General features: G+C 31.8%; 1 protein-coding gene across 3 annotated transcripts; it reads right to left on the reverse strand.

Moving 5' to 3' along the window:
* Nucleotides 1–6,674: 6,674 nt before the first annotated feature.
* LOC122603726 (7-methyl-GTP pyrophosphatase-like) lies at nucleotides 6,675–10,556 on the reverse strand. 3 transcript variants are annotated; one of them, XR_006324491.1, is made up of 10 exons: nucleotides 10,466–10,556; nucleotides 10,191–10,262; nucleotides 10,016–10,090; nucleotides 9,480–9,563; nucleotides 9,202–9,271; nucleotides 9,011–9,102; nucleotides 8,488–8,529; nucleotides 8,026–8,106; nucleotides 7,790–7,930; nucleotides 6,675–7,141 (listed from the first exon to the last, which is right to left on the reverse strand). XR_006324491.1 is itself a non-coding variant. In XM_043776511.1 (9 exons), the coding sequence occupies exons 1-9, from the start codon at nucleotides 10,487–10,489 to the stop codon at nucleotides 7,850–7,852; spliced, it is 621 nt and encodes a 206-aa protein (XP_043632446.1). In that variant the 5' UTR covers nucleotides 10,490–10,556; the 3' UTR covers nucleotides 7,627–7,849. The 3 variants fall into 3 exon arrangements, 1 of the variants encoding a protein (XP_043632446.1); XR_006324492.1 differs by lacking the exon at nucleotides 6,675–7,141 and adding an exon at nucleotides 7,627–7,691; XM_043776511.1 differs by lacking the exon at nucleotides 6,675–7,141 and having other exon boundaries at nucleotides 7,627–7,930.
* Nucleotides 10,557–12,448: the final 1,892 nt, after the last annotated feature.

The raw sequence follows: 12,448 nt of genomic DNA on the forward strand, positions 1-12,448 counted from the left end.
TCAAAGGTCAACTTTGAATCTTGACCCTTGATTTTAATTCAAGGGTTAGGATTACCAATTTTACTAATAAAGTTATACGTAGTAAATAACTTTAGAGGATTCTCATCCGTAATAATTGAACTCAACATTTTCAAATTATGAAAATTTACCAATTTATTATGACTCTAATTAGTGCAACAAAGTATTTTGTTTCCCAGTCGACATTTTCATTTACTTCATTCATATAAGTAAATAAAAGTTGAATCGTATAACCATCATTTTGGTACTTAAAAAAACGCATCTAACTTCTTATATAAAACTCTCTCTCCCATTATCACCGTCTCCTAAAAGATAATTCAATTTGAAATATGTCTATTAAAGAATTGTGTTGTGAATATATTGTTAATCTTGTCCTTAAGACTACATTTATTTAGACAACTTCTAATATGTGAATAAATACAGGCAACAATAGAATATGTTGTAAAAATTAAACAGAAGAAATAGAAACGAGGAAAATTAACGTGAGTCGTTAAAACATTATAAAGTTGATGATTCTCACCAGGAATTTGATCGCCGGGTCATGCTAAAAGATAAGAACGAGAAAATATGACAAAATATCAAAACAACCAAATATGTAAAGATTAAAGATTCATAATCAAGTATTAGAAGCTGTGTAAAGCCCAAATATGTAAAGATCAAACAACCAAATACTGAAACTTCTGTAAGTTTAGTGCCGTAAAGGCGTAAATAATGAAGACTTGTGTAAACCCATTTCTTATGATGTAATAAGAGGCCCAGTTTATAAAAACCTGTATACAGCCCATTTAGTGGCCCACGCAGCTCCGGGCTTAAAACTTAAAATGGGAATTTCACACAGATTGGCAGATGCAATTTGCAACCACCAGTACACCACTTTACTGGGTTTGGTATAATGAAATTTTACCGTTTAAAAATATTCGCAAGTATTTAAATGATTAAATCTAGCATTATAACACATTGAAGATATTAAAATGAATTTCGACTTTAATTTCAAATAATGGTTGTCAGTTGTTCCTAACAATTAAAATTAAGGAAATGATTAATCCTCCTAATAAAAAAAAAAAAAGAAATCCAAGAAAAAATATAGAAGTTGTATCCTAAACATGTATCATTTTGTCCGACAAAATACCATACAAAATAGAATGCTTAGAAGGGATATAAAGAAATTCTTTGATTGGTTCAATAGCCTAGAAATCCTCCTAAGTCCTAACCATGAAATAATGACATATGAAAAAATCAGGAGACAAGATTAGAAAAGAAAATTAGTGGATACTACAAGTCACTTTCTAATAGTTTTAGGGAGAATTTTGGGCTATTTATCATTTTTCTTAAAACGAGCATGGTACCCGCGCAATGCAGCGGCGGTGGTGGGGAAGACGGTCTAATGGTGTCGGTGATGGTACTATTGATGGTGGTGGCGGTGTCAAGTGGTGTAGGTTGATGTATTTGTGATAGTAGAAATTTTTAGAAGATAAGGGCTTAAAGTGTTAATTATTAAAATAAAAGTTTAAAGTGTAAATTATAATTTATTAAGGGCAAAACATAAAAAGTCAAGGATAATTCTGATAATTCAAAAGTAGAATTACCTAAAATAAAAAGAGGCTATTTGTTTTATAGTTATATATATATATATATATATATTGTCACCGATTAGTTTATTTAATATTGAATCCTAACCACTCAATCAAGTTTACTTTGAATCCAAACCATATAAAGTCGTCCATTTAAAAAGGTTGGTTTGTTATTTGGATAATAAACACATGGGATAAAAAGTTATCTGACGGATATGTTCTAACAATCAAGCTCCTACTTTGTAGCCATAGACTTAGGGCGCGTTTGGTTCACGGAATGTTTTTGGGAGGAATGAAATCTTTCAATGGAATTGGAATTTGAAGGAATGGAATTTGACGGAATGTTTTTAAATTTTTGAAAATTCAAGTGATGAATGGAATGAGATTCCTTCCCCTACCCTCAAGGAATGGAGATTCCATCAAATAAAGGAATGTTTACATTCCAATGGAATCATATTCCTTCATCTTTGAACAACCAAACACACTAAGGAATGGAATCTCATTCCAATTCCATCAAATTCCATCAGAATCTGTAAACCAAACGCGACCTTAGTTTAGTCAACAACTTAAACTCCTGAATTCCAGCCATGGAATTGGATCGGTGATACTCATTTTGGGTTTAATATATTCTTCATATTTGTCAAATTGAAGATTACTTTATTTCTAAAGTTCTACCACCAACCACTGCTTTTAAAGCCATTCAACACTCCATGTAGCACAACATAATACACTACAGCATGCATGAGTTCCTGTTTTTAAATTCTCAAAAAACAAAGGAATATGAAGTTATAATCTTAAGCGTTAGAGCGCAGGGTATGGGGGCTCGACCCCAACCCCGAATCCTTGCTTGCATCTTGGTGCCGACCACTCCGTCATACCGCTGCCTTACGTCAGCGACCCTTGGTTCAGGGTTTGGCATTTGAACGTCGATCAATATTTTTCTTGTGATCGTGTGTTTTAGTAATAATGTATTTCTGGCAAAGACTTGCTTGCTTTCTCCTCTGCCAATCTTTTTTTACAATCCGATATATACTTACAAATATATGTATCAATGTATCATGTATGTACGTAAATGTATTGTAGAAAGTTATTGCTAGGAAAATAAAAGGTCAGAGAAAGCAACAACTTTATATTCGATTGAGTTAGTATTTCGATTTAAACCTTGAACTAAGCTATTATCCAGCTATATCAGTTTTATAAACACCAACGTGTAATATCATGTTTTACTTTTATTACTTTATTAATGTTTTTTTTTTTTAATTTAGTATTGAATAAAATGTAGTTTGAAAATTGTATATATAGATTATTGTTGCCGGTAATTCTTTTTTTTTTTTTTAGTTAATCTCGTCCATCTACAAGGGGATTAATAAACTCGATCCTCTATTTAAATGTAGTCATGCATGTTGATAATAGTAACGTGATATTTTTTCCTCATCAATCCCATAAATCACTCTTCCAGTTACAACTAGATGTATTATATATATGTATATATTGTTTCCGGTAAATCTTAATAAAACTAAAAGCTAACCGTAAGATGTCTATTACTTTTAATCTAGAATGTTAAAATTCGCCTTTAATAAGGGAAGTTTGTTAACTTATATGTGACATGTGCTCTTATCTATTATGGTTTTTTTAAAACAAAATAATGTGACAGTTTATGTAATACGAAATTTCCGAGGATAATGCAATGTTGAAGTTGCAATTTAATAGCAATATTATATATAAAAGAAATGAGCCATTTAATCAAAATTGCATTTGATCGTCACCATTTAAAGTCTTCCTTTAAAAGTGGACTTTGTCTTCAATTTTGTTAATTTTAATTTTAAAAATACATGTGCTAATTACGTGCTCATAATTAATATCATCTCCACCGATTTTCAAAGTGAACTAAAACAAATATTTAGGAAGATTTAATCATGAACGGTTGAGATATACACGCTTATTTAAACTCCATATACACATTTTCCCTCTATTCTTTTCACAAACATATCACTATATAAATAAACTAGTGCTTAGACCCCGTGCGATGCACGGACAACCCTAAATAATTTTTCTTAAACTTTATTTTAAAATTGTATCAATGAATATATATAACTGAGTTGGACATAATAAAAATATTCTTATGAGTTGATTAATTTAAAGAAGAAGAATGCTAGATATACCTTGGGATTTATTAATGATACACAAGGGCTTAAAACACGTACATTGCACGCCAGAGAGAAATTATAAAATTGATTGCCCATAGTAGGCGCATATAAGAAGGATTATGTTGGTTACCTGGATGTGATAGGTATTATGAATTTTCTCCCACTTTGATATATAGACCCACGTGGATGCGCTATAACCTTAAATAATTTCTTTAACACCAGTTCAAGCATGCCTGTAGCGAAGTAAATGTACTCCTATTATAACTAATGACCATTTTAAAAAAAATTAATGACTTAAAATGCATAGAAAAGTCTTATTTAGCACTAAAATAAACCAAATATACCTCATAATTTTCATCACAAATTTGATAGGTTGTTCTTTGTATAAGATTTGAAATTTGTTGATCATTCATTTTAACTCCAATAGCACTAGTGGCATCTACAATCCTAACTTGCACATTAAACCTACAAAAAAAAAAACAGAAATACAATTTTACCACACAACTTAATGATTATAGAGTTTTAATATGAAATATAAATATATACCTAGGATTGATGAGAACTCCTTCCTTGTTACATGAACAACAAATCCACATTTTGTTGTCCCTTAAAGCATCAATAATGTCGACTGCATCCATGTAGAGATCGATTAACTTAATTTCTTGAGAATCGTTCACACATTCCATTGAATACCATAACTGGCCTGTTGGAATAAAACCGATTATTGCAACAACAACCACTTTATCAAACTGTCAAAATGAAAATGTTTATACATTAGAATGTTAAAAAGTTAGTTATAAATTTGAAAGAAAGTTATGTTAAAAAGTAATCTAATCAAAAAAGAAAAATTCACAAACAATGAATACTTACATATTCGTCTATCAGGATCATCTCAATACTACCTATGTTATTAACATCTCCATATAGAGGTTGCTTCCATAGCCGCAAATTCTAACCGTTATCGTACATGGCTTATCATTTGGACGCAAATTTCTAATTGAAACATGGTTTAGTGAAGTCATTCTAAAATTGATCTGTTATGTGTTTACGTTTTGAAATGCCTTAAAACTGAATGGAAGTGGCCTTATATAGACATAGACATGTAAGAAAGTAACCGCCACAAGCAATACACGAACGGTTACATATTTAAATTTTTGAAAATTTGAACTTCTTGAAAGCATAACTAATCCGTTTTCGAAAATTTGAACTTCTTATAAAAATAACTAATCCGTAGACCTTCCAAGGAGCAATATTGTAATGATTTTTGAGCTTTCTTTTATTTTTAAGCATGCCACATAAGAAATAACTAACAAATTTTGAAGTGAGATTTATATAATGTAGGGATGCATTTCACATGTATTTGTACAATTTTACACATTATATCATAAGCTTCGCCAAAATACTTGGATACATTGTTCTCTTGAATGATGTTCATCATCATGAAAATAATCATAATCAAGTAATTTGTATCTACAATATTTACTTGTCTTTATTGTTCACCGTGTTTTAACTCTCCTGTTTTTATATGCAATATAGGTGATTTTTAATGCTGATGCTGAAATTCTAACTAAGAAGATTAAACGGTGTAAGAAAGATCAAATCAGGGTCAAAAGTAGAAACTCAATGCACTTTTTCTTAGATGAAGATGGTGAATAACATGTTGTGACTCTATTTATTTCATCATTCTTCAATAGGTATCTGGGTTTAGTTATTCTACTATCTGTATTTTGAGATACGAGTAGTAATTATAGGAGTCTTTCCTTTGAAATTTTGTCCATCTTTATAGATTTAATACATTATTTTTCTTCATCGTGTTGTATATATATTCTGCCATAATGAAACATGTACGTAGCGAAAGATTTGTATACGTGTATATCATGCATTTGATATTGAAACAATAAAGTATTTAAGCCCACTGAATATGTAAACTTATTTTTTATGTTTACAGATCATATATTTGACATTGTTTCATCAAAAAGTATAATATATATATATATATATATATATATATTGTTAGAAAGCAACTCACAACTTAAAGGTGTATATTAAAAGGATATAGTACGTTGTGATTAATGCATATATAAATTATCTACTCACAACCTAAAGTTCTATATTAAAGGATATACTTTTAACTATAAGAAAATTATTTTTAAGTTTGTTTCGAGTTCAATATAATCAACTTAAATCATAAACCTCTTTGAAAAATAAAAATCGCATAAAACCCCGTACAATAGATGCAGCCATGATTATATCTGTATCAAACATAACTCTGTATCAAACATAACTTAGAACTTAGTGATAAAAAATGTGATTTAAGTAGTAGGTAAAGTTATGATGAATAAATTTGTGAATAAAAAGAAGACACTAGGTGCAAAGAAACTATCTTTGATGAAAGCTAAGAGAAAATATTTAACCAAAAAGATTGAGAAAGACCAAATATAAAAATGTGAAATAATTGATAATCAAGTGGAACCCGAGCTACGCACGAGTATTGTTCTAGTTGAGTATAGATATAGATAAAAGATAAAGATTATAGTACATTATGGTTATAAATCGTAAAGGACGTTTATTTAACACATTCTCTATCATTAGATACAACAACACTGGTCTTTAGTTATCTATCTTTGTTTTCTTAGGCAAAATTACTTTTTAAATTGTTGCATTTCTCAATAATGCTTATAAAAGGGTACTTCGTCCTATTATTATGATCGGAAAGTTAACAGATAATACAAGTATTCACTGTAACTCTGTAATGCATTTTAATTTTTAAAGTAGTGTAACATGAACTTTATTGATGAACGGTTCATGAACCGATGATATAATTATTGGAACATGAACTTAAAAATCCTAAATTATAAAATTTTCGTCGTCAGCAAAGGGTTTTGTCATAAGCATAAGTAAAAATAGATTAGCCGAAGGTCACCCAGATCGCCTGACATAATAAACCATATGCATCACTTCATAATTTTCAAATGAATCAGCATTAAAGTTGATACAACAATATACCATCATTCTAGACAACTTGACGCAATCGATTCCATCAATTTATTTCCTATACTATAGCCAACTCCACATAGTCCAAGTCTACTGCGATGCATACTCAAACCAGAGGAAGTTACTTTTTTTTTTTTTATAAGATACCAAGTTTGAATAAAAAACAAGATTTTGATACGAAACAATTCATATTTGGTTATAATAAAAAGAACGAACTAGACTACAGAACAAAGCTAGAGTTGACAAAGCTGACATAAAAAGAAAACATCACAAATGTGAGGAGAAATCGGGTTAGTGCACCTGCGGGACTGCCAAGTTTAAGTAGGACCAATTTGTGTTGTTTCTCAAACACAAATTTTATGTAGAAATCTGCCACGCTACCATATTGCCTTCGGTAACCAAGGTATAACCCTACGATATACGAATAGACAACCTTGTTACCTTAAGGGGGGAAGGTAAAATGAACGGGTTGGTTAATGTGTTCTGGTAATAATGGGAAATTTAGAATCAGAGTCAAATAGCGCCAATTGGGTTGGACCAACCTACTACTTATTTATCCCTTTTAGATATAATAGCTTATAATATAGATCAAGTATCACATATAATTACAAAAGCTAGATCATTAATATCTAACTTATTTTTAATAGCTACATAAAAGGCTTTCACATTTCAATACACTAAAGACAACTTTCGACCCGTTAGCCAGTTTACGTCTTTCCCTTTTTTTTGATTGAAACTGTTGGTTTACCCAATTGCACCTATATAAATAAAATGGGTAAAAAAATTACATCTTAGTAAAAGGTATCCCTTCTCCTTCACATAACCACAACCATACTCACAATTTTTACAAAGGCATTCATGTGTGATTCATGGATGCACTTGTGAGTTTATCAGGGTGATAAAGATGAATCTTCCCATTAGTAGATATCCTTTCCATGACACGATTCAAGCATTTCTTGATCTAGAGAACATTCAGTTAATGCAACAAATGCAACTATTTTTTGGCGATTACATTGCAAAATAATAACTAATCAAGCTAGACTGTATTCGAAGTAATACCTCGCTAGCACATATGGCTGTTCAAAATCATAGTATCTGCTAGGATTTACACTTGTGCAGCTAAGAGGACTCGAGAGATTCTTCAAGTAGTTTCTTGGTGAGAGATTTAGAGAGTCCCATAACACCATCAGCAGTTCCAACCTACAGTAAAGTATATTGATGGATATAAGTTGTATGGTTCATGATGCACATAATGTGCCATGTATATTGATCGAGATTGTTAGGAAGAGACTGACCACAGTGTCTACAAAGGGAGCCGTTAATGGATGTTCAAGCATAAGTCCTCCAGCCACATTAAGAGTCACCCCATCATCTACCTACCATACCAACCATGATCAAGATTCAAGACCAAGAAAAATATGCTAATATTGACGAGAGAAATATGTTTTCTATAACATGTAAAATTGCAAAAATTTCTTTTTTTATCCTGTTTTTTTATTTAAAATTACTTATATTTGACAGCTGAAATCAATAAAAAGAACTTTTTTTTTGCAAATACAATTATCACAAATAACCAAAATTATGATATGGGATTAAGGGTCTAGCAGATGCCTATATGGCTTGTTATTATACTGCAGTTATAAAGCAGTTATAAAGATATCTGAGAGATTTAGTAAGCAGTCAAACATATCATTTTTTGGTTATTCAACTATAGTTTTCATAGATAGAGAAATGAGTAATGTTTTCTTTTACATTACCAGTCTATCAATGACCTCATCTGGTATATCATGGAAATAGACCTGCACCATAAGAATTACCATCCAAATTTAAAAGACACTATAAAGAAGAATCAGCAACATAATTGCACTACACATATTGCTATCCTGAATTTAACCCTTCCAACGTGATACAGTATGTAGCGTGTTCCTTATTAATTGGTGCCAGAGGTGGCAATTTCGACCCATATCTTTTACCATTAATGGGTCAAATGTGTAATGTACTAAATAGAAAGTAAAGGAAACAGGTCAAATGGGTTAAAAGTTTCCAAAAGTGTATGAATGTATGATTAATGCATAAAATTTCGAAATTTTTTACTTCTGTAAACATATTTGACACTAACTATGTATCAAAGATCTAAACTTGATGGACAAATAGTGTTTTGGGACAACCTGAACTGTACCAAAGATCGCCCCTCCACACTGACTGGTCTATTGGCCACCTTTAGCCTTTCAGGCCTTACAGTTTAAGACTCTTAGAAGTGGATGCAGAAAAAAGAAATACCTCCGACCTATCCCATCCTCGTTTCTTGATCCCGGTAGTAAGGTTAGTTATCACTACAGATCCCACAACAATAGCACAGCCACCAGAATATCCTAAGAAAGATAACAAGATATCAGGTGTAATTTTGTAGTTTAAAGCACATCCAAAATCTTTAGACTAAAAGTAGTTGGTGACAAGAAAGCTGAACAAACCTTTGACGAAATGGCGTGCCTCTTCTTTGCTTGATGGTTTTTCTCTAATCGTTCCTTCATACACGACCACCTCAAATTAAACTTTAAATTAGGTGTACGTAAGGGACTATAACCAAATGTCACTAATTTTAATGTGTGTTTGTTGATAAGCAAATAACTGCAAATTGTCCTTAAGATCTTAAAAGGTATCATATTTTTTGTGACTCTTTGTATGTCATCTTTAAAGGTAGGTCCACATTATTTGCAAGAATAAAACAAGAGATGGATATGAGGCATACTGTGTCAGCAGTTATTAGCAATGTTGGGTATGCATTTTCCTCCTTATGGCCTGTAATTCCAAGTCTTGCAATTATAGCATCAGCCTAACGATTTCAGAACAGATTCAGTTCAGTAATACAATAACCATTCTAACAGATAGATTTTATTCGTCCAAGAACAAAACCAAACGTTGCTGCAAGAAGATCTTTGTCGAATAATAACGCCCAATAATTTCACTACTATAAAAGCCCAATAATATCACTCATACAAAAGAGAAGCCACCCAAGCTGTGAAACGTATAACTCACGAAGTAAAATTCATGATTGCATTATTTCGAGTAATTAACAGTTAAATATTTTTTAAGGGTGCTTGGAAGCATATATATTTTTTAAGTGCTTATGATTTAAATAGGCAACACTCAACTGGCTAAAAATAAGCCTAAACGTACGGAAAATTTCAAAGTACATTTCGTCTTTCTAACAACGCAATTAGTTTACAAGCACTTGAAAAACGCACTCCTAAACACCCTCTTCGATAAATAAACGCAAGAATATACCTTTGCCTCGGCTAAAGTCACTACCAAATCCTCAGGTTTATCCCTCCTAATACTCTTTTCATCAATGTCAGCAGTCTAAAACACAAAAAAGCAATCAATAGTTAATCAATTTTTTATATAGCATACAATAATTTTATAAAATGTAGCATAATAACAAGAATATTATACAACTGACCATAATTGTAAAATCATATCCCATCTCTTTTAATATTTCTCTTCGAGCCATTGAAGAAGAACCTAATATTATCTTCATTTTTGCAACAAACAAAATCATTACATTACAATAAACTAAAGAAAACAAAATAAAACAATTCGAAATCTGGGAATTTTTAGAAATTTTGTCTTTTTCCCAATTCAAAATGTTATCTGGGTGTAGTTAAAAAGACTATCTACCCCCTACCTCCTCATACCTTAGACCATGGCTTAATGAGAAAAGAGGGTATAACAGACCTTAAAATTAGGGTTGGCTGCCATCTTTGATGTTTCTTCTGCTATGGTTGGTTTCTCTCTCCCTCAGAATTGGAAAGATAACATGTGGACCCAAATGGCGGCAAAACTTGTTTTAGGTTTGTCCAAGAATGGTCCTTCAACGGGTCGAAACCCGGCCCGACCCGCGAGAGCATGAAAACGTGACCCGTGACCCGGCCCGTGAAGGTTCGGGCGGGTTACGACTTTCCTTCATACTTTTTCGGTTTTTGCCTTCACCCGACCCGTCCAACCCGTGACCCGCGAAAACACCAAAAGTTTGGCCCGTGACCCGGCCCGTTAGGGCTTCGAACCGGTTTCGGGTCAGGCGCGGGTCAACGGTTTTTTTCTCGTCCCTAAGTATGACTATTGTAAAAGGAAAGTGATATTTGTGTCACTTTGATTAATTTACTACACTGTAAGTATTATAATATAGGGATTAGTTTCCTGGAATGTAACTATCTTTGACCGAATGTCTATAGTAGGAAAAAACTAAAGTTATGTGTATTGTATGTAAGCAACTTGAAAAAATGTTTATTGCATGTAAGAAAACATACGTGGCAACCATATACATGTGCCACTTGTCAGATTTTAGTTGGTTGAAACGAAATTCTTACATACAATAAACATTATTTCAAAGTTGTTTACATACAATACACATAACTTTAGTTATTTCCTACTATAGACATTCATTTAAAGTTTTTTACATTTGAGGAAACTAATCCCTATAATATGTTGTACAAACAGTCGATGCATAGTTATGGTAAAGTAATCAAGTCATATGGTACTAATATCACTTCCTATTGTAAAATGGATTTAGTATGTCAATTCATCGACTCAATTGTGTAAACAAAGCAAGATAATATTGGGTTTTTTTTTTGTTGTTATTATACAATCGATATAAGTTTTGCCTTTTTTCTTTAAGTACGTGTACGTCACAAATGTTTGGAATGAAACTTATGATTTTTTAAAACTAACAATAATTTACCCATAAATGTAGAGAATAGGACATGTTAGAACAATAAACCATAGATCTTGGTGACATTTGCCTTTTGCATTCCGTTAAATATGAACTTTTTCTTTTATAATGATAAGTGTTACATGTTAATAATTTGAACCCAATAATGACATCTCAGGTAGAGGTGCACAAAAAAACCGGTTAACCTAACCGACCCGAAAATTAACCTATAACCGTAACCGGTTAATAACCGGTAAGGTACAAACCGGTTATAGGTTACCAATAACCGACGGTTAGTAACCGATTACAACTTTTTAATCAAAACCCGATTATTAACCGGTTAACCAATAACCGGTTATATTAATAATCGGTTAACCTACCTATATATGGATATATTTAACATTCTAACTGACTAGCGCTTTCTATTTCTGTTTTTCATCCTAACCCAAATACTAAATCCACCTAAAACCTAAATACCCAAATGGCCAAATAGATCAAACTGAATTACGAATAAAAAAAACCTCAAATCCATCCTATTCATCCTATAAGTTTATTGACGAATGATACTGCTGCTATCATGTTTCCACTTTCCAGTAAGTTCATGTTTCTGTCAATGGTGTCTAATGCTACTGCTGCTAGACGTCTAGTGCATTAACCTTTAATGTAATTATGCCAGTTTATGTAATTCTGCAGATTTGTAATGTTGTTTCTAGTAGGTTCCTTTACGTGTAATTTTGATTTTAGTCTTTGTTCAACACTTAATCTTTTGTATCTAATTTTTGGTTAATAAAAACTGAAATAGGTTAACCACTATCGGTTAACCGGTTATTATTAACCGAAATCGGTTTGATCATTTATGGTTTTTACATATGCAAACCGGTATAGGTTAACCGTAACCGATTATTTTATTTTAAAAAAAAAACCGGTTTCAGTTATTATAAATAAATAACCTAACCGGTTAACCTATTTTTGCATCTCTAATCTCAGGTAACCTAATATTGTCAAACTTG

This window comes from Erigeron canadensis, chromosome 6 (genome assembly GCF_010389155.1).
Source record: "Erigeron canadensis isolate Cc75 chromosome 6, C_canadensis_v1, whole genome shotgun sequence".
In the NCBI taxonomy this organism is placed as follows: Eukaryota; Viridiplantae; Streptophyta; class Magnoliopsida; order Asterales; family Asteraceae; genus Erigeron; species Erigeron canadensis.

Coding starts and splice junctions, on each gene's coding strand:
- LOC122603726 (XM_043776511.1), bottom strand. CDS start 10,489: ATGGCAGCCAACCCTAATTTTAAG. Junction 9,272..9,479: donor TGCTAATAACTGCTGACACA/GTATGCCTCATA, acceptor GTTTAATTTGAG/GTGGTCGTGTATGAAGGAAC. Junction 8,530..9,010: donor GAGGATGGGATAGGTCGGAG/GTATTTCTTTTT, acceptor CTTATGGTGCAG/GTCTATTTCCATGATATACC.